At 40.1% G+C, this 23389-nt stretch overlaps 1 protein-coding gene across 13 annotated transcripts in view; it reads right to left on the reverse strand.

Annotated features, from left to right (window-relative positions):
- Window positions 1–9770, reverse strand: part of LOC148648765 (abl interactor 2) — a 104318-nt gene extending 94548 nt beyond the window's left edge. For 2 of the 13 annotated variants that reach the window (XM_088606660.1, XM_088606662.1), the window contains exon 1: window positions 9537–9767. In XM_088606660.1, coding sequence (XP_088462786.1) covers window positions 9537–9653 — 117 coding nt within the window. In that variant the 5' untranslated portion in view covers window positions 9654–9767. Of the gene's footprint in view, window positions 1–9261; window positions 9420–9536 lie in introns of those variants that run through there. The other 11 variants (XM_088606666.1, XM_088606668.1, XM_088606659.1 and 8 more) reach the window with 10 other exon arrangements.
- Window positions 9771–23389: the final 13619 nt, after the last annotated feature.

The raw sequence follows: 23389 nt of genomic DNA on the forward strand, positions 1-23389 counted from the left end.
AGAAGTGCTGACCGGGGACAAAAAAAGTAGTCTGTTTTACACAAAACTAAAGAATTAATGTGCCTTTATACACAGGGGCTGATGGGAGGGGAGGTCTGGTGCAAAGACGCTTACAAAAGAGACTCAGTTTTCCATTTGACCCAGAAACACCCCGATACAAAGACTGAATGCAGGTACTGCCTCAGGTTTTAGAACAACACAGCCTGCACTTTCGGATTAAAAACGGCAAATGGGAAACGATCTAACAAGACGTGACTGAGGTACAGAAAAGACACAGAAAAGTAAAATACAAACACAGTGCTTTTAGACAGCGGAACAGCATGGGACCTCATCTAAATTGCCACCTTGCTCTTGAATCTTCCCGAAGACCTGACTAGGTTCACTAGCAGAGACAACCTGGCACATTTAAACAAGATACACTGCATTGCTGGGTCCGGGTAAATAAAATGTTTATAAGATTTCTAGGCCATCACTTAAAGAATATCGAATACCTGCAAAGCTGATTGCTCAATTCTATTTTTTCCCCCAACCATTCTGACAAATCAATGAAAGGCTGTTGAGTAGCAGTAGACACTATTAAAAACTGCATTTCTTGCAATCAGAGGTCACACTTCATCAGTCACAGAGACTGCACTGGGCATTACACTTTTCAACTTTTATTTGTTTTAAACCTCACGGCCTGAAACTGACATGATCCAGCTAGAGGCCAATCTAAACCAGATTTCTGTGGAGACACTAACACCTGCTGGTGTTCTTTGCTTAACTGAATCCTTAATTGAACTAATAAATAGCTGGATTGGAACCTTTGCTACTTTTGCTGTACTGAACAGTTGGGATATGTTCCATTTTAAGCCATTCTTAAAAGTACAGGAACTAAAAATTCAAATGAATTCTACTCCCCCAATTATATAAAAGGGTTCAATTATAGAAGAGTATGGAAACAATATCTTGATAAATGACAGGAATAGACCCAACATATAACTGCACACTTTAAAACAGCAATATTATTTTTGGTATAAACTGGTATACAGGCTAGAAACTCTCTTTGTTGAACAGGGCAAGTGCATCTTTAAAAATATATATATATATTTTTGACTTACTGTAGTAAAAGTTTCTGCTTCTCAAAAACTGACGTTTTCTAAAAACTGGGTCAGAAATGAATCCTGTCTCTAAAAGGATCATGCTTGGGAAAAAAACAGAACACAACATTCGGCACAGCGCAGAGTGGGATTGTGTTGCCCAAACACTTATAGATTGGAAAATTATATACTGTTCGCATGAGAGCTCAGCTAAAAGAAAATCCAGCAGGTTTGTGGATCCCCAAGAGCAAAGAATTGAACCCCCAGCCTACAGTAAGAAAACCAGCAAGTGTGTGTATCCCCAGGATCAAGATTGGGGACCCCTGGTCTACAGTAGGAAAACCAGCAGGTTTGTGGATTCCCAAGAGCAGAGAATTGAACCCCCAGTCGACAGTAAGAAAACCAGCAAGTGTGTGTATCCCCAGGATCAAGATTGGGGACCCCTGGTCTACAGTAAGAAAAACAGCAGGTATGGATCTCCAGGTCGGTCAAGCCCTGGTGTAAGCTGTAGTAGCTCATTTTTATGCAAAGTGGAAAAGTATTTAATAGTGTTACCCAGTATAGAGGTACAGTGGTAGAATCTTTGAATCTTTACATTGTTTATGAGCATTGATTGGACAAATTAAAATCACATCAAGACAACACAGAACAGTCTATACCTCACAAACTAAGGAACGAAACAGCAGAAGGACTGCTGAAACAAACCCGACAGTAGAAACAAAGTTTTAACTGCCAGATCATTACAGAAAACGTCACAGAAATCTCTGAAGATCAAAAGAATAAGTCAACTGATCTCTCAAAACTCTAGTGAGGGCTATTAAATAAATATTCGACAATCCAGTGTTGACTGGTGCCCATCGTCACGAAATTCAGGGATAACAAAAGGGTGGCCACCCAGGAAGAAGGAATGTAGAAAGGTTTAACTCGTGTGGCAGGGAAAATGGGAGGCTCACTTACAGCTGGGGGCAACTGGGAATCTTCACCAAAAAAACCTCTGGTATCATTAGGAGGCAATGTCTTTAAAAACCCTGTCAATGCTGACCTTCTGAACCTGGTGTCTATGGCAACAAGTTCCATGGCAACATAAGAAGAAAAGGCATTTGTCGAACAGCAGATAGCTCAATCCCCAGGTCAAAGGGGATCACATGATGTGACAAGATCCAAATAAACTGCAATAATAGGTATAATAATCCTGTACACTTATACAGCACTTTTTTTGAGTGGACACTCCACTCAAAGCGCTTTGGAGCTAATGGGGACACCCCTCCACCACCACCAGTGTGTATCCCCCACCTGGATGATGCGACGGCAGCCATAGTGCACCAGTACACTCACCACACACCAGCTCTCAGCGGGGAGGAGAACAGAGAGATGAAGCCAGTTAAAAGATGGGGATTATTAACAATCTTATCAAGCCACGATCGGTAAAGGCCAGGGGAAACTTTGGCCAGGACACTGGGGTTAATACCCCTACTCTCTTCGAGAAACGCCCTGGGATTTTTAATGACCACTTAAGAGTCTAGGCCCTGATTTTACGGCTCATCCAGGACGGTGCCTTTTTGATAGTATAGTGTCCCCATCGCTAGACTGGAGCATAAGTACAAACACAGGGTGAGCGCCCCCTACTGGCCCCACTAACAAATCTTCCAGCAGCAACCTTAGTTTTTCCCAGGAGGTCTCCCATCCACGTACTGACCAGGCTCACACCTGCTGAGCTTCAGCAGGCTGCCAGCTGTGTGCTGCAGGGTGATCTAGCTGCTGGCTAACTAATTAAGAGTTAGCTCAGGGGATACACCCCCCACTGGCTGACAGGCGGTAAAGGAATGAGATTCTACCTTGCCAGAGGTCTTGGACTTCTCAGTAGTGATGTTCGTCTTGAAAGCTGGTGATCAGGGTTTAAATGCCCCGGCCCTGCCTACTCACCGAGTGTCTCAAATAATTTCTTTATAAGCTTAGGGGGCTAATTTGCACACAAAATATAAAACCTTACATGTTTCTCTATATTTAAAAACAAAGGCATTTAGCGGTTAATGACCAATTAGGGTCTGAAGCCCACCTTGTGAAAAACAGATGAAAATTGTGAATAGTTTCAATGTGCAAAGGCTTGCTTTTTTAAAACAAAAAACTACCTCTCTGTCTCACTGACAACACTACAGTGCAAGCACATTCAGGAGGTTGTGTTCCACATTTCAGCTGGAAGTAATCAACACGTCCTATCACGATGCATAATGGGTTTTCACCTCCAAGACTCAGAGAAATGAGTAAGATCTTGGCATTTTCAGTTCTAATCAAGACAGATCCAGAGTTACCCAGAGGTGTGAAAAGAGAATAGTGTTTACATTAGCAAAATGATGAATAGCTCGGCAGCTAATATGATTCAGTTAGCCCCCAGCAGAGCCTGATGATTGCAGAATGGGCCTTGTTTTTTCTATGAAAGGTGGGGTGCAGACCTTTCATCAAGGGTCAGAATTCTGGAAGACCCCAACAAGAAACCTGTGTTTAATCCAACTATAAGCAGAAGTACAACCCCAAAAAGATGTAGTACTCAAATGCTACTTTTTTTACATAATGTTTGGGCAAGCATGAGCCCTCTACCCAAGATAAGTGAGATTCACTGTGCTGTTTTTTAAAGGCTTGGAATTGCTCAGATGGTCAAAATTGACGGACTGGGCCAGTGGCAAAGGTTGTAGGTTCGGTCACAAAACAGAACAGTCAATGGGGGCTGGTTAAAAAATAAATCAAATCAAAAGAAACACAATTCTTTTAAATAGACAAGGGACAGGTTCATTCCATGCGGGAAGGTAGGGCTGGGCGATATGGCCAAAAACATTATCATGATAAAAATGTTCATATCAGTCGATATCGATAATTATCACGATAAATGTCAAATCATTATTTCTTTCAAGTTTAAAGGCAGATTTTTTTATCCTGAGTGAAAGTTGAAGAAACCAGACAGTTAATTGGTAAATCAAACAACTCTTTATTTTAAGAACACAACAAACACTTGCCAAACAGCAGAAACATTCAACAAATCTGAGGTAGAGAGCATTCAAGTCTTTGTTTATGTCAAAATATGCATGAGTAAAATTTACAAAATAAATATCTTAATAGAAAAATTAAATACTGCAGTGTGATAAAACACACATAGAAGATGGCTCAGACAGACTGCAAAGTTTAAAGTTGCTCTGTTTTATGTCTGATCGTAAAAAGCCAAAATATCTCCAAATTACCGAAGTTGAATAACCTTTTCTGTCGACGATGTCATCGTCCTTCGAGCTGGTCGTTGGCAGCACTACATTCGCTTCAGTGCCGCTCATTTCTCCACTCAAACTACAATCCTGTCAGGGTAAACACCACCACGTTAGCTGCCCTCGCGCAGAATTTTGTGCGCATGCGCAAAGCACAAACATATATCGAACTTTTGTTAAAATTATATCACGATAATTATCGTTATCGAATTATCGCCCAGCCCTACTGGAAGGTAAAGAAAAGAAGCGATGTACGGGCCACAGATCTTTCTTCAAGCGTGAGGGAGAGAGGGCAGGTAGAAAAAAAAAAACCCGATGAAATGAAAGAAATGATTGGCAATCACCTGCTAGCAATTACTAAAGGCGAGTATTACAGGCAATTACAGCTCAGATAAGCACACCAGCAGATGAAGTTTTTTTTTTTTCCTGTAGGAATCAGTATGAGACTCTCTTGCCAATGCTTGCTGACAGGATACAGCTAGACAAGGCCATGGCACAGAACCGCCTCCTGTAGGGATGAGGTCTATGAGGAGTCACAGAGGAAACCCTGTGGCGCAGAAGCCCATCATTTGGATTTTAAAACCCTGAACGTCTCCAGCACGGGAAAAGAAACGCTGAGACACCGAAGCTCCTGACGCCAGTTCAGTGTATTGTCGTACGCACGTGTGCAATGAAACGTTTATTTGCCTGTCTGCTCCAATCCAGAGACATTAAGGAAACACCAAAACCATCACCAGAGAACAGCAGCACCAACAACGAGTTAAAAAACATCCAACTTAAAAAACCTGAGATGCGTCACAGGCCAGTGGAGCCTTCACACTGGCTGCCACCAGCTCCGAACAGGAGAAGCTGCACTGTCCCTACAGATATTCAGTCAGCACTACTGTAGCTGCACTTATTACAACTGCTGTGCCGCTTAGTGGTGTGCAAAGCCGATTGACTGACTGAGGGGGAAGAGGGGAGAGCAGACAGAGCTGACACCTGTGCACAACGGAGCTGAGAGTCTGCGTGCTTAACCCAGGGCTTTAATCTGGATCCTGTATTGTTTAGGACGTCTCGCCAAACGCAAAGCTCAGCGCTCTCTGGGCTGAAGTTAATGAGAACCGGAATTTTCTCGTTTAAAAAAAAAGACAGCGCCAACTAAAGCAAAATTGGATTTCACACAGGTGTCTCTCTTTGAAATAATTCTTTGCACAAAACCAACAGCTAGAGATTGTGATCTTCAAGACCAGGGTACATGTGTGAGGTACGCGGAATATTAAACAGAACTGTGTGTGCCTCTTAATGCAAATCAAAACATGACTACCGATAGGTCCCGTCTCCAAATTTAAGTAAGCCCTATGCTGACGGTAAGAGATGACTCTAAGCTTTGGCTAATTTATCAGTGTTAGACAAATACTAAAAAACATACATCCTATACTCCTCTATCAGTACTGCAACCTCCCTCAAAAAATCTCAGAGACCATGTTACATTTGTTTCAGTGTTCTTGCCAAGAAACACCATGTGTGGTGAGATGTCTTTTCAATTAACAAAAGAGAATTATTTTCACCCCCAATATTCAGCTGTATTTCTCTTGATAGGTAATAAACCCTTAACTTGAAAGTGTGGATATTGGAAAGTATTAACCAGTTATGGACATCTTAAGGCAAGGTAAGAAGTCTGCACGCTCTACAAAAAAATAACTGCCAAAGCTGATGAAGCTGAATACGGGGTTGTGATTTCCATTATTTGCCACATATAGATTATAGATATTTAACTACCTTTAAACCCAGGAAATAGGAATTTCAGCCAGAAAGGACTGTAAGTGGACCCTACGTTAGGGTATTAATGCAGCACCAACCGTCCTAAGTCTGGCATTTCTTCAATTCATGAAACAGAGAAGTGTTGATGCAGATCCTGAAAAACAAAGCCACTGTAACACTGAATTTAAGAACCCAGAGAAAGGCAAATGTTTAACGAAGCTATCTATTAATTACTGATATTTACACACCACACACCAAGATGCCACACGCAAAATGCCTCCAGATGAAAACCAAGGCTTTCTCACAAGCAATGCGTTATTAATGTCAGCAGCTCCCCTTTTCAGCAGTCCTTAAAATGAATTTCGAGTCGGTATTTTCTTTGTAATTGTTTTCAGAGTTATACTCAATTTGAAAATGACGGCCCTGTCTCGGGGAAAAAAGGGTCACCTCCGAGCTCCATGTTCCTACACGGCAGACTCCTGACTCATGAACATTCATGTGCACAGCCTGTGTCATGTCCAACCTTCCCAGCAATTTCCCCACAGAGACTAAAGAAACTGAAACAGACAGATGTTCCATCCTACGAAGCTTACCTCACAAGGAAAATTATATACATGCCACATCTACGATCTGTATATAAATACCATAATGGGATGCTTTGTGTCTACATATTTTTGTCTTTTGCCCAACATTACACAAACCCCCGCTACATTGCTGAGAAAAGAAACACATCCTCCCTTTATTACAAAACACAAATTGTTGTAAATTATGGCACACGGGACCAACTGTTTTAAGATCACATTCTCTCGCGAGCGCTTAATTCAACGTTGCCCACAACAGACCCTTCAGCACTTCTGACTCCGGTGCAAATCGGGAATCAACCTTCGGAATAGCTTCCACATTCCTTGATAACACAAGTCCCTTGAGGGACAAAAAAAAGTTCAAAAGGGCTATTTTCAGGATGGCAGAGAAGGAGGTTCAAGACACAGGAGTTTAAGCTGTGGACATTGCTTTGTACCCTTGCATCCAGATAAAGCACTCAGCCATGGGTAAAGGCAGCTATGAGTTTTGAACCAGTCCCTCTTTGGTTTCAGGGAAAAATGACAATTTTGAGGGTCCTGTCTCCAGCAACAAAATCACAAACGAAACGCAAGAACTAAAGTGAAATCATGGGGGCTTTGTGGCAAACTGCCTTTTAAAATTTCCCGTCTACCCAAACAATGATGTTAAAGCGTCCATTTACCTTAATTAACCATACACATTACTGGAGTGGTATTTTAACGTTAAAGTTAAGTAACATAGGGGAGAAAGTCATATTGCTGTTTAGAAACTGGGGCTGATAAAAAGGAGTAAAATTGTGGATTATTATCAAATTAACTTTATAGAAAACTAACACTGTTAGCGAGAGTTCCGCTTCCACGTTTGGCGTCGATAGCGTTGTAGTGTACCACCATCTCGTTTTCGCCAGGCAACCAGGAAAAATAATATAAAACTATCTGGTAAAGTACAATTATTTTATCAGGAGTGCATTATTTTGTTCATTAGAGCCAAGACTCGCCTATAACCATGTAAATACAGTCACAGAACCCAAAGTGTTCAATATCAAGATAATATCAAGACGCGTCCCTCGTCGAATAACCATTACAATTCACATTTATGTGTAAAAACTGAAAAGCGTATAACCCCTTCATGCATTTATGCACAATCTGAAATCCTTCCTGTTGGAAATTAACCCTTGAAAGAAAACGAGAAAAATCTAGCACGCGCGATTGTGCATGCACAATCAAATACGATACTTGATATTTTTAATAGACGTATTTTGTATATCAACCGATACGTGTGGGTTTTCTGACACGCCGTTGCGTCACAACCCATATTCCCGGGGGAAAACAAATTATTGATACTGCTCAGTCACCTTAAAAACCAATCACAGCCGGGACCCGATTAATATGCTTAGCTCACCAGCAATCACATTAAAATGTTCTTCAAAAAGACATCAGATTAGCTTTTCTAAAATCCGACGAATTTGTGTAATGCTGTCGAGCAAGACCCCGAGGGCATTTTGTGTCAGAGAGGTCAACCCCTTAATTCGATAGAAATAAAAAACAATGTAACATAAATACAGTTGGGCTCTGAAAATACTTGATTCGGGCTGAGAATGTTTTATTCTAGTGCGTTCAGGTCACCGAAAAGTGAACCCTCGGTTGATTTATATTTATAGTTTTCAATTAGCGACCATCGCGGCAAACACCAGGAGGCAAGAGGTATTTGATTATGTAGCAGCTGACCTCATCGATGGCAATTTTTTTTAAAGATGCTGCTGCTGCTGCTGCTACTACTACTACAAAAATGAACAAATGCTGTATCTTTTTTTAAAAAAAATACATCTACCGCAACACGAAACAGCTCGCAAGCGTCGCCGACATCACAATATCGCAACTTCAAAGGCACAGATGATCAACTCCGGAGCAAAATAAACGTCTAAAATCCCCATTTGTTTCTCATCACCCGCAAGTGGGGGGTCAAAAATGGTCTGGCTAGTCACAGATTTCGGCTTCAATGTATTAATCACCGGACTGTAATCATGATCAGATGCACTGGGTTGTTTTAAACTCTCCGTTCCACCAAAACGGACGCGATATCTCTTTGCAAAATGCAGCGAAACCAAGTTATTTCTTTTCTGTGCTGCGTGCGTTTGAAATGCAAGGCTGGGGCTGCCACTCTTTAAACCTATAGTATGATTTTCTACATCCTGCATGCTGGCAGTTTATTCCAAGACACCCTCCTAGAAAATAACACACCACCGCATCAAGCAAGCCATGATTGACAGATGACAAACCTGTTTATTAAATAACACCGTGCCGCCATGCACACATAACTCGGCAGAAAAAAAAAATGTTCCAGTAGCTATGCACTTTTTGATCTTTATTGATTTCAATTTGAACTTTAAAAAAACTATTTAAAGAGACATTTTTACAGGTTTACGCTGATACTGACGCTCCCTGTATATCCCTGCATCTGGCATATGCTTCCTAATAGGGGAGTTTTTTTTCCTCCAAAATCTATACGAATCTAGATATTTAACGTTCTGATTTATATCAGTTTTTACTTTATCGTGTTACAACTTACTGAATCATTCCCAGTCCGTTTCAAATGTTCAACCCCCACCGTACGCATCCATACACACTTACCACACGTCTTCACCACAAGCACTACATTCCTCAAACTACACCCGCATTCCTGGAAACTGAACATATGTCAATGCAAACACACCGAATGGGTCCAAAAACCTCTGCAGCAAAGGAAAGAGCTGTAATCTGGACTTGAGCAAAACATCGCAAAGGGGAGCACAACATGAGAGCATCAGCAATATCCCTCCTCTCGTTTTCCACAGCCTTTTCCAACCCGAGACAGGTCGCTCGCCTCTCAACGCCAGCCCGTTTACCGAAAACCCACTCCAACTTACCTGTATGTAGTTGTTTTCGCAGTAATCTGCGACTCTTTCGAGGTTGGTGTAACTATCGAGCAAAGCTCTCCGTCCTGCCGGAATTTCTTCTTCCAAAAGCATCTGTAGCTCCGCCATCTTTACATCTTTAACACACTGAAGCGCTGGCAACACAGGAAGCAGGGAGGAATACAACTTCCTCTCCTCCGATGTGGGAAAGGTGTAGTTACTCAACTGGAGAAGGTTTTTTGGGAGGGAGCGAGGAGAACGATGTCAGGAAGTCTGACACTTAAGTGTGTGCTGTCACCTGTTAAATGACGTGAAATATAAATAGGTTTGCATCCACAGAGGTTTTAAGACGCTAATAAAAAGTGGTGTTTTTGCTACCCATCCTAATAGAGACACACAAATCACAATCACCGTTGTACTCAATGATTTTGTGTCATTTATCTTCACATTTCTTAGAGGTTTATAACTCACTGTTTGGAGGAAACTGTGGAACGAAACATATTATCATACCCCGTTCCAGCGTTATATTCGCAGAAGCTTTTGAATAACTTTGCATTTGTTCATTGCAATTCAAAGCCTTGGCTGTTGAAAGAGAGCAACAGTTGTACGTACATCATTTTTATCATTCATTTATGGTTTTAACTGAGAATGTGTGGCCCTGCAGTAGCATACTGTAGATGCACATTGAAGCCTAATCTGGCTTTATCAGCTAGTCCAATCTTTTGTGGGATGTTGTAAAAAAATTGCCTGTTGTAGACCCAGTTATCAATAACTGTTCCTAGTATTGTATCTTCCATTCTTCATTAGAAATAACTTACAAAACTAAAGAGAACGAGAAGCCGTGATTACCGGCAGCCTAAGGCAATATGAATAAGGGGTCATAGTATTTGGAGGTCAAAATGTGGACCTGATCCTTTAAATTCTGGTTTCATTGATGAAGATGCGTTTTGGTAGTTTTAAGAGATGAATGTTTCTTTCCCATCTTTCATTCAGCCACTTGTGCAAGAGATAGCACAGTATGTTGTATGCTGTCATTACTGTGCACCAATTAATCTTTAATGTCATAGGGGTTATCTAGAGCAACATGAGTCACACCTTGAGTCAATGCCTTTTCCAAATAAGCATGTCCTGGCATGTTTAACACAGGATTTAAGCACTCACACACCTCAGAACAATTTATTGTGTTGAAGCTGGCTGAGAAAATGAAAGGTGTGTGTTGCTTGGAGAGGCTTGACTCCTTTCGTTACACTATCAGCCTTTTTGTTGATGCAAATCAAAGGTTAAGGTGAAAATAGAATAGTGCTAGAAAAGCTGATACATTTCTCCTAGTTTAGTTGCTTTATTAAAACTAATTGGTGATACATTGATGGAAACGTTTACTAAGATGATACAGGTAGGTCTATGAATATGAGCACGGTTGAGTATTTTGATAATCATTGCCTAATAATGCTGGAGGACCAGTAGAGGGAGCTGCTTCTTTTGTTGACATCCATTCGTACTTTCCTCACAGTTTTAAGCCCTTCATGCTACATTCTTTCTGTGGCTTTACTTACACTATAAACTATAATATCAGAATTTAAAACCGAATAAACTGTATAAGAAAATCTGTATACCCGGCAATTTTTGGTTTAAGCACAGTGAAAAAAGTACAGAGGTACTATTTCGATTTACACGTAGCATCACAGAAACAGCCGTTGTGGAAAATCAGAAATATGATCTTCTGCAAACAATTAAAAAAAATAATCCGTTTTTTTTTTCAGGTATGAACTGTTGCTGGAAAATTGTGGAGTTTCATCTGTTGTCTTTGGATTGCAAAAAAATAGAAATGCTCAAACTGTTCTTCAGGTAATTTGGCAGAATTAGTTTACAGTCAAGTCTTCATTGCTGAGAACCAAATGCCATATTCCCTTTTGCTGACTGCTAAATACAGTTTTAGACAAATCAAATTTGAGGCCATTTCAGTTGTGTCCAGATTCATGTCTAACAAACATTCTCCGACTCTGCTGTTTTCTTAGGAAAATGTCTCAGAACTTTTCTGCCTTACTATTATGGAGAATAAGCTTGCATTCGACTTCAAGGTTGGTTTGAAGAAGCTTAAAGTTTAGCTTAAAATGACTTATTTCTGTTTTACTTTTCTCAATTTTATTTAAAGTAATACAGGACACCAGCTCACTCTTCTGATTATGTAGACAGGCAGGTTTTCGTGTGGCATCTAATCAGATTCCGCATCTCATCTGTAGCATTCCTCCTGTCTGCAAAAAAAATGTAGTTTCGAATAAGACAAAAGAACATAAAAAGGAAGTAAATATAAGCTAAAGTCATGGAGGGAGTGTGCAACTGAATTGCTTTTTCGGTTTTCACTTTAAAAACCTGGACAAGGAAAACTGCATTTTTGCAGCCCAGGGCTAAAGAGACACTTTTCCTCTGCAAATAAAAAAGGTCTTATTTTAATCAGACAAAGGGACATTTAGCCTATGTCTCTTTAGGTACAAGAACTGCTGTTGGGTCATCAAAATATAAAAATAAGGGACTCTCAGGCCTCTCTTCTAAAAATGTATTCTTTCCAATTGGCTTATGGCCTATAAATTGATGAGACAGTGTTAAATTAGTTAATTCTTTAATAATTAGCAAGCTGCTTTTAACTACCTTGCTCCAGTCAGTTTCCAATGAACCTACCAAGAACACATTTCGGAATCACTGACTCTGTCTCAGCAACTTAACATGGTTAATAAACCTGGCCTTCGCATCTGAAAAATAAAGGATTGCTGTGAACTCACACTTACATTTGCTCGTTCCATACTCCAACAGCCCTTTGTGCAAAGAACAGCCTCTTTTTGTCAGTTTTCAATGCACTCCCACAGAGTTTTAACTTGTGCTGGGTCCTCCGATTTATGTTTCACAAGTCCAGTGGGTTGAGTTTGTCACTTCTTTTGAGGATTGTGAAAACTGGGACCAGGATCAGGCACATTATTCTCTGTTCAAACATTCAAACAAAAAACTCATTGCTTTAGCCAGTGCCAAGTCTGTTAATCCACCTGGATGCTCTTCTCTGGACATTCCAGAAAATAAATGTTAAATCGTGCTTTATTCCTTTCACTACAACATAAACAACTAACATAAAAGACACAACATGCATTTGTCAGGAAAAGTGAATTTTGTTAACACTTGGCCCTAAGCTGACTCTTAGTAGAATATATAGAAACTTAGACATGTAATCACTTTTTTATACTGTATATGGTCACATTTGTCATTGTTTACACTCTCTTATTAAAATGACTATTGGTTTTAGTTAAATATTATTTGAAGGCATGAATGTCTCATTTAACATTAAATTAATATGCAGTGCTGTATGGATTAAATTTTAATTAAGTGGCATTTACTGCTTCATTTTACACTGGTGGTTTTTCCTGGGGCAATGGGTAGCTCCAGGAGTAGCTACAGGGACAGCTTGTCTGTATCGAAGGATCCTGGGTTAGCTCACAGAAACAAAAGACTTCCTCCCCAAGCCCATCTGTTTGTAAAATGAGCATTCTCTCAGCTACAGTGATATTTGGACCTAAAGTTCTGCTTTAAAGTTAATTTTAATTATTCAACATTGCATTTTTGTTTGCATTTTAATTAGAGATTAATTAATACTGGCATTAGGGTCTGCTACAACACTTACCAGACAATGCTGTCTCTTTGGACCAGAGTGATGCATAGACATAGAGACAGTGTGCACCACTGTTCCTAGGCTGATCCCAAACAGCTGTGCACACTGGCTGAATGCCTCTTTGGTTGGATGTCCTTGGTTTGATGCACAAATGGAGAAGCTTAGGGTATCCCAGTGTCATGTGAGCATTCACACGTGTGAGTTTTCACAGCACACAAATGGCAAATAGTTCTTTCCTGTACACCTTCCTGAGGCAACCATGAGACTTCTTGTGGTACTTCAGAAGTACAGGGGTATTAATAAATGAGGTGTAAATGGGGTGTCCCAGTGTAAAATGAGTGAATACTTAACAAGCAATGTCTGGTTATCTGAGTTAAACCACGTTTATCAGTCTAAACTAATAATAATATTAGTAGTATAATAATTATAACATAATTATAAACTAATCATATGGTAGTAGTGGAGACCTCATGTGTCAAACTCTCCCATTAGCAACAGCATTTTTTTTCTGTTTTAGTGTTTTTCTTAGCTTTCACAAATGCATCAAACTATCACCTAAAGCACACACATGAAGATGCAGTTTTATTTTTTCCAGTGACACCATCTTTTTTTCTGCTCCATTAATTCTCTACAATCAGAATGTAGTGTTCCAGCACCCTAACGGATACTGCCAAGAGGTACATTTCATTTCATCGCACAGTTGTTTGTTGAGAGAGAACTGCTTTGATGTTGCTGAGTTCATAGATAAGGTAAGGAGAGGTATACACAGTCAGTAGATTTTCACGGCTCTGTGCCTGGGGGACAATTCTACACATATACTGTATCATCTCTTTTTCTCAATTAGCTACTGCATCTGTCCATTTGACACACTAATTCAAAATTTACCAAGCTTCTCAGTATCCATTTTATTGGAGAGATCTGAAAAAAAAAATGTTTTGCGGATTTAATTTGCCTGAAAAAGTAATAGAAAAATCAAACATCTGAGGGTAACCAAGAAAGAATTATTGGCAGAACACTTACTAAGAGAATATGGTAACTATGTGCTAATTATCCTTGAAGACTATGGGGAATTTGTTGCTGGACCATGAAATGACTGGAAAACAATCTTCATGTGTCACATAGTTAAATATTTCATTCATATTGATAAAAAGGCTGAAAGCTTGTCACTTCAAGTTTACCTGGGAAGCGCTTGGTAGTGTTGGTGGAGTAAACAGATGCCGTTTCCCTGCTGACACATTGTTAGTCATTGCTATGTGGTCTGTAATGAATAAAAAATGTGACAAGCAAATGGAATGACAAAGCACCATTTCAATGTGATGGCATTAACCCTCATTTGGAGCACAGAGGAGGATGAAGCCCACCACATAGTAGGAATCATTTCCTTATTTTTACCATTTCTGAGTCATTCTCACATGTAAGTTGGTTTGGGCTGCTGTAACAGTTATATGTTTTTATTGTGTGTACGGACAGGACATTTTTATTTTATAAACACAGCACAAGCCACAATGGTCGACCTTTTAAAAAAGATTTCCTTCTCCAACTGGAAGCAAATTCACAACTTATTTATCAGCATTCGCTGACATTCGGTGCTTATTGTTCCATCCATTTCACACCGGAAGAAGGGAGTTATCATACATCATTCCAAAAAAAGGAGGTGACACTCACTCTCTGTGCCTCTAGAATGGAGATCGAATCAGTTGTTCATTTAACTGTTGTACAGTTTCCCTTGCAGCACTTAAGCGAAGTGAAGTAGATTTCTTTCATTTGTGAAACATGTATGAAAACCAAACTTGAGCTCTTTCACAATGTTCCCAGAAAATGTTTCTATAAATGTGTGCAGAAACGTGCATCAGGAAGTATTTACTACAGTATATTGCACTTTTAAAGACACTGCAATAAACATGGCAGTTGGCAATGATATCTTGAAAAATTTCATGCCATTTTCAAAAGATCTTTGCTCAGTGGCTTGAAGGCAACATTCTTTAAGGTAAGGCAGTACAGCATCTTTTCTGCTATTTAACTGAAAAGCCACAAAACAGTGCAAACATCTTCAAGTCAAACAAAGCTGATTACACCTTGCCTAATACTATAATACAGAACTAACAAGACTGTTTCTCAGTTTACACTTCATAGACTTCTGCTAGAGCATGTTCTACAACCTTTACACACTGTATTTACGTGCATGAAGAACTAGAACATAAATGAATATATAATTTTAATTGAAGACGTTCAAGCAGGTAGTATGTGTAGGCTGCAAAGGAACAGGTAAAGATTTATTCCATGCTGCAAAGAAAAGAGACATGAGGTTTTGGCTGGGGAACCTTCTTTAGGTGTCACATTTGTTTCTTGGAAAATTGTCAAAAAAGTGTTACTCTGGAAGGCAAAGGAAAAGGTGTTACATTTCAGACTAAATCCTTTAGGAATGATATTATAATGACAGCATCTGTGGAGGAATAGGAAGTGGTTAGAAAGTCTGGTCTTGGAACAGATCGCTGTGAAGAGACAGAAAGCCGGATTAGTGAGAGAAGGGGGCAAGGAGCCCAGGGAGGAGGAGGAGAAGGAATGATGAAGAGATCTAGGAAAAATCTAGAGAGCTGAAAGATAGGTCACATAACTCGGGAACGTAGCAATGCCTTTCAAACCCCACAGGGTAAGGCTGCCACAACAGACTCAAAAGGAAAGAGTTATTTTACTGAAGCATGATATGGAAAAAGAGATGCTGACGACCAGTAACAGTCCTTTGGGAATATCTCTGGCCTGAAACTGAAGGAGATTCAATGGAACACCAGGCAAAAGCTAGGAAGGTCCAGCTCCATCCCAAGCTTTGCAATTAAGAAACAGAGTAGACATTCAAATGTCTCAGCACACCTTTTCTGGTCTTATTGATGTATGTATTTGTTTGTTTATTGATGCCTTCCTTTATTTTGTACAGCATGTAAGATACACTAGTATCGAAGCACACTGCATCAGGCAATCATAAACACTTTTTGCCCTTCTACACCAGTGCTTCTTGAGTGGATTTTCTCTGATTAATGATACCAAATTCTGCTTAGGAGATGCTCCTATCAAGAATGCCATCGATGTTCCCTGTCCAATGTTATCATGAATGCTGATATGTGAGGACTTGGCCAACAAGAGGTCTAGGTAACTGTGAGGATACACGAACGAGGAGGTATGGATCCTGTGCAGCCGCAGGAGTAGCCGGTAGACACGGCAACAACCAATCCAAATCGAGAGGCGAGATCGTGGTCAACGAGAGGAAGGAAGGTCGAAATCCAGGACAGACACCGGAGGCGAACAATCCAAGTCAAGAGGCGAGATGGTGGTCGAAGGGAGTAAGGTAGGTTGAAATTCAAGACAGACACCGGAGGCAAACAATCCGAATCGAGAGGCGAGGTACGAAGTCAAAAGGCAAAAGGGGGTAGTCCAAAATCCAGAGTGACACAAGGTTTAGGAATAGCCAGGTCGAGCTATCAGGGAGTTAACTCAATACAGAGAAGTGGGAAGCGGGTTAGGATGGTTTAAATAGTGCTGCTCGTCGCACGGTAGGGCGTGTGCCGATGGATTAACACGTGCGGCGGCGCTTGTTATCATTATTAACCCGCTGCTGGCACTAGTTAGCTCTTTTGCAAGATGATCTCCGCTGGCTGGTGGTCGTGACTCCAAACCATGGTCTGCCAAGTGACTTTGGAATGTCCTGTCACTCATTGTCTGTAATGACATGTGGAGTACCACAGTGAGGGTGGTCATTAACATTACCAGGTCTCCTAGCAGACCAACAGCCAAGCCACATTTACCGTATGTGTATTAGCACAACCAACTGTTGCATCCCAAGTGGATAGTTCCTCTCTCTAATTATCATTTGCAGAGACAAATGGTAGATTGCGTTAATGCATTATTTGTCAAGGGAGATCCTGAACACAGTCCACATTCTGCTGCATTTGTTACACACCTGTTACCAGTGAGCAACTGGTCCAGTTAGCAGAAGTGAGCATCAAAAACTCATAGTACAAAACAAAATTGTGTCCACACATCAAAACCTCCCCTAGACATCGATTTTGAATTCAAATTGGATTTGCCCAAGGAGTAAGGAGATTTTTCTTAAGAGGATGTCATAGCGATTTTCTTGCCTCTATCATCATGTCATGAATCATGTTAGGATTTAGGAGCTAAGCTGGTAAAATGATCCAGCTGAAACATCAAACTTGCACTCACTCTACAATAGAAAAGGGGCTTGCTGGCTTTTTCGCTGCCCCCGGGACATACAGTATTTTCCATTTTACAGGACTACTACCACCCAGAAGACTTAGTTAAAAAAAGCCCACACATTCCAAATGATGAAATACCCTGCCTAACCGTCCTAAATTAGGGTGATATATAATCATATTTATTTAAAAAAGGCTAAAAATATAATCTGCTTGAAGGAGAGAATTTTTTTGTTCTAATAACACACAAACATGCATGAATTTTAGCTTCAGCTGACTGTCGGTTGAAAACTACACAGAGACTTCCTTGTACATAATAACTTTGTCCGCTGTACTAAGGCACTGTGAGGCACAGCAATGGTTTAACAATAATTGCTTCTCATGTGGTACTGCACATTATGCTCTTATTATCTCCACACAAACTGTTACGGCACCTTCTTTTGATTACGTTTCTCATTCAGATTACTAAGTAAAGATGCAGAAGCCAAGGACACTTACAAAGGCCTGGCCCTATTCTACTTTCTACCTATAAAAAATCCAAAGTACAGGAATATGAAGATGACCATACCAAAGCATTTGAGCCACCCTGCAAGAATAAAGGGGCAAAACATGCCTACTACAGTAGTGAAGATGTGATATCTTCAAAAAGAGTACAGTATATGAAATGGAAATATAGAGTAATATACTGTACATACATATAGCTTGTCACCTAAGGTTAGTATTTAAATTGAGAGATGCCATACAAATGTCCCTGAGAGTGAGGTAATGGGTAACAACTCTACAATAAAGGGCAGTCCGTCGTGTCAAGCATAATTCCTGACCCACATGACAGAAAACAAATTAAACTCTTTTACCTGAAGTATTCAATCAGTACTGTGTCAGGTGACCAGGCCGACCAAGACAAAAATATTCAAATTTCTTAGGTCCTGCCATCAAAGATGAATATGAATTATAAGCCTAAAAGCAAGCTATCCAGAATCTGTCTGTGGTACTGTAGGTCTCTCTTCACAGAAAGAGCACAAGTTAAATAAATCAAACTGCCACATAGGTATTCCTCCAGCAATTTAATTTTTTCACAGCATGATACAGCTCCTGCGTGCTAATTAGCCAACATTGAAATTAGCAGTTAATCCTAATGAACAGCAATCAGATTAATAATAAAATAATATAGGACAATACACGTTTTATAATCCCAGATAATTATAATATAATTTCCTCACATCTGTGCTCCACATTTGTCACAAATACAGCATACTTTAATTATGCCCCCTCCAGAGTTACTCGTTTATTTTTGTTATTCCAACAAAAACTTTTGTATTCGAAAAAACACCCCAAACCTCACTTAGTCATCTGCCAAGACTTTCAGTGGTGAGCAAGTGTGATCATAGCAGGCAACACAACAGGAACAGTAAGAGAAGTGGTATGTGTGTTTTGACACTATGAGGTGGCTGCTGAAAGGTTGGAATTTGTTTTTCCTGGAAGAGCCGGGGCTGTGGTAATCTTTCGCATCCCCTGGCAAATTCTCTTTTCATCAGTCAAATTGAATATGATCGTTCCATATTTGTCCGCGGTGTTAAGCAGATGATCATTTGTGAAACAGGGAAGCATGGTACCTTTTAGAACACATCAGCAGGGTCTCATGCAAATTGATTTTGAGGTTGATTAAACAAATGGACAATCGATTCGCTGCTTCGAACTGCCCTGCGGTTCAGCAGCTGATCTACAGACCAGCTCACTGGGGACAAGGGAATATTTCAAATCTATGTCATCGGATGTTTGGAGAGGACAGTGGCACTTTGTCTGTCATAACATATAACACAATCATCTGTCCATCCATTTTCTAACTGCTAATTTAGGGTCAAAGGGGGAGCTGAAGGCTATCCCTGCAAGCAACCGGTAAAGTTTCCGGCCAGTTTCCCAGAAGCAAGTTAACCTACCAGTATGCATCTGGACTGTGGGAGGAAACCAGAGCACCTGGAGAACATACAATCTCCATGCAGAAAGCACCCCAGGTCTGGAATTAAACACAGCACTGCAAGGCAGTAATGCTCTCCACTCCTCCACCATGCCACCCATATTAAGCATATAACATAAAAATTATCCTTATAATAATTGAGGCAACTCAAACTGAAGGAAGCAAAACTGTTCAGCGCACACAAGTATGTAAGAAAAGCTACATAGAAGGGGGAGGCATTAGGCCCATCTAGTCCAGTTGGTAGTTAGGGATCTCATCCTGCCATTTCTCTTGAAAGAAGCCACGTTTGAATAACATGGCTGGCTAATTCAGTTCTGTTTTGAGGAGGTGTTGTGTGGTTCAGGGTTGAAAGCATCACGAGCGAAATGGCAACTGGCTCCAGTCTGGGTGCGAGCTGCGTACATCACACTTTTGAAAATCCCAAGAATAGAATACATCATTATGTATTTTGATCACATCCATAATTAAAGGATAAGCTGCCAGGATGACAAAAATGAACGTAGTTTTACCACGAGTCTTGTTTATCCAACTATAAAGCTTAACCACAATTCTTCTTAATGTGGGTAAGAACGGCAGTGTCCTGGAACAACAAAATAAAAAACAAAACATCTAAAAGCTGGAAATCAATACAAAAAATGATAAAATAGTAGAATACATATTTTTGTAAACATAGCCACTTAACCCATAAGGCAATGATTAGTTAAGGCCATGTTTGGCTATGTAATTAATAAGGTCACTAGTTATGTTTCATGCGGAGCTTGAGAAATGCAGATTTCTAGGTGGAGGCCACTGAAGTGGGAAATTACTACATCCCTGCACTGACAGAAGAATAATCTGTGCCTGTCAGGCTCTTGTGCAAGCATTCAGCCCGAACTGTAAACATAATTTGATACAGTTTCTGCACTGTAGGAGTTTTCCTGGAGGCTGGCACAAGATCTTCAACCAGCCGATGCATTTTTGCAGATCATCCAGAGGAACTAAGCATTCAGTTTTTTGATTAATGTGTATAAGATGGAGCACTTTGTTATTCAGAGTGCATTTTAGCCTGTGACAGTTGCATATTGTCTGAAGAAAGTGAACAAAAATTAAACAAGCTATGGATTTGAATGAAGCCAGGCACAGTGTGAGGAAGCAACTGGCATCACTTAAACTTCTGATGTCAGCCTCTGGTTCCGATTTATTCTTCAGTCATGACTGGAATGTACTGGCCTCTAGTCTATTCCATTACATTCATCACCTTCCTGTATTTTGTGACTATGCCTCACGAATCGCAATAGAAATGAGATTATTAGCATTCTCTCAAAAATGATTAGTAATGGTAACGGTGAATACAGTTTCTGGTGAATCCCTCCATCTTCCCAGCATAACAACCCAAAGGTAGTTGCTTTTTAGTCATTTGAACTGAATTCTTTCAGACAGCTAGCCTCTAAATAATTTCTTTTCAGCTTGGCTTTCCAAAAACTGCACTGCCTTCCTGTAACATTTAGATTGTGATCACCATTCAGAACCATGCTCATGGTCTCCTTAATGTCAGGAGATAGTGAAGTGCTTACGCACAGACACATTTACAAGACGGCAGTTTGCATTCTGTGGTGAAAGTGGTGTACCTAAGGCTTCTTTCCAAGTGCTATCATTCACTATAACACAGACTCATATCATCCTGACCTACTAGTCCAAAAAGCTTTGAAAAAAAAACTTACTTGGAGCTAGACTGGCTAACCAGTCCCTCAGTGAGATTTTATTGTGAGGTCCTCGGAGTTTTAGCCTGTAGAGTACTATATTAAAGCTGATTTAATTGTGGTTGAGGCCAAGGTTACGACATTACACAGGCTCCTGAAATACTCTGTTCGCCAAAGCTTAAAAGGGTGAAAATCCCCATGAAGTCTTAAAAGGTTAAGATCGGCTCCTGTACTTGCAAAGGCAGAGGTAATTATGGATGTCAATTGACTTTATTTATCAAGTGATAAACACCAGATATATTTTGAAACTGTAAGTTCTATAACTTGCCCGATAGTGTATACATTGTTCTGATGAGATAATGTCTTATGAGATAATGGCCTGTGAAAAAAAATGACAAGTGATGTGTGTCTAACCTTAGTAACACACATATTACAGGAGGAAAGATACCTGCTGAGATATTGTAACATATAATTGCACAGGGACACCTCTCCTGTATTGACTGCGTTACAGCATTATCCTCAGTTCTTCCTTTCTATTCATATAATGTAATAGTGTCTTTCATTACTTGAAATAGATGTTAGTATTTATTCCACTACCATAACCACACACATTAGAATCAGAAAATGAAATGGATAATTATGCCCTTAGCAACATCAGTTTCTTTAATATCACTGTAACAAAAACTGCACAAAATGATACCCCTTCCTTGTATGAACAGTAGTGGTATTAAGAAGACACTAGTATCTCTCTGCTATCTGTAGCAACTGTTGCCAGGGAATTTCACAGCAGTCACATTACAATCCCAGTCTTCTCCCAGCCATGCTGAGCAATTTGTGCTGTTTGATTCATGCTCTCCTTCAACAGCCTGACAACAGGTGCACTGAATCAGATGTCGACAATGTTTATGTGTGCGTACCATATTAAAAAACCCATCTGATATCAGCAAAGCTTTTGATATCAACAATTTTTCACTAACACTTCAGCATAGGGGTTGCACACTTTTACACTTTGTAAATAAGTAATAGCTTAGCTGTCAAAATATTTGTATATTAATATTATATTTTATAAATATAATATATAATATAATATTATAGATGGTATAAGATTCCTTCAGCAAACAACCCAAGGGAGACATTGTTCAGCCTATGATCATGATTATGGTTCTGTCAATTAAATTAATTTGGTAAACAAATACAAATTATTTGTATTAAAATGTTATGATGTTTTACATTAAAACATTAATCAATGGCCACAACCGTAAGTGTTACCCGGTTTCCATGACCTATTATGTTGTGTGAAGGTGCTGAGCACACTGTGATCCCAAGCCCTCTCTTTTCCTTGATTTGTTAATCCCATCATTGCATTTCTGATAGTACCACTTGTTATTTCATAGATTTGTATTCACCAGACCTCCAATCGACAGGCTCGTTGTTCTGACCCAGGAGGGTTGAAGACAAGTTGGTTTACTCTCCGCAGTGTGACCTGTCAAGCCTCTAGTATCTCATAACTGAGAGCCTACAGTTTCTGCTGCATTGGTTAATCAATTGGTGGGGTAACGGCTCTCTCTCATTACACCACAAGCTCACAGAAAGCTGTCAGACCACAGGGGTCAGTGCACTGCGGCTACTAGGGGTCACCTGGGTTGCCTCTGAGCCCTCGTGACCCCAGTGTTAATTGGCTAGTTGTGCACCTCATCTTTCCTAAACCCGGCGAAAACTTCACAAGTTAGAAAGATGAGCTGTCATCAACAGATTTGTAAGTCTTGTTCTTTTAAGCCTACACTATTGACAATGAGAGGATATACTGAAAAGATTTGTTGCAATAACACAAAAGGGGCACTTGCAATAGGAGGGACAGCTAAATTCACCAGGCACTGGTCTTCATGACTAAAAATCCTTTTTCAAAAAGAACTGAATTGGGTAGTTAATTCTGGTCTAGTGAAGCTAACCTTCTAGAATTCTTAAATCAGTAATTATTTCCATATAAATCTTTTCCATCCTCTATTATTCATGCCATGTGTCTCACCCACAGAGGTTTTTTCAGGACGGTGTCGTTGGTTTGGAAGGTGCTATTACCGATTATCGATTTTAGAGCAAATCAGGAAGTTGGTTCTGGAATCAGTCCAGAGAAAAGCAACCAGGTACAGTCTTCTGCTTAAAGGAAACTTCTTCACTGACAGGGTAGAGAAACTATACAGTTCCCTTTGCACCTAAAACAGACAAGTCTGTGAAGAAGACCGATTCAAGTGTGCAAAGACCGATGCAAGTGTCCAACCCGGTTTGAATTCTTTAGAAAGAGAAACACAAATCAGAGGACTCAAATGGAAATTTAAATGGCGCGCAGGAGACACTGG

This window comes from Lepisosteus platostomus, chromosome 14, assembly GCF_059453375.1.
Source record: "Lepisosteus platostomus isolate fLepPlt1 chromosome 14, fLepPlt1.hap1, whole genome shotgun sequence".
Taxonomy (NCBI): Eukaryota; Metazoa; Chordata; class Actinopteri; order Semionotiformes; family Lepisosteidae; genus Lepisosteus; species Lepisosteus platostomus.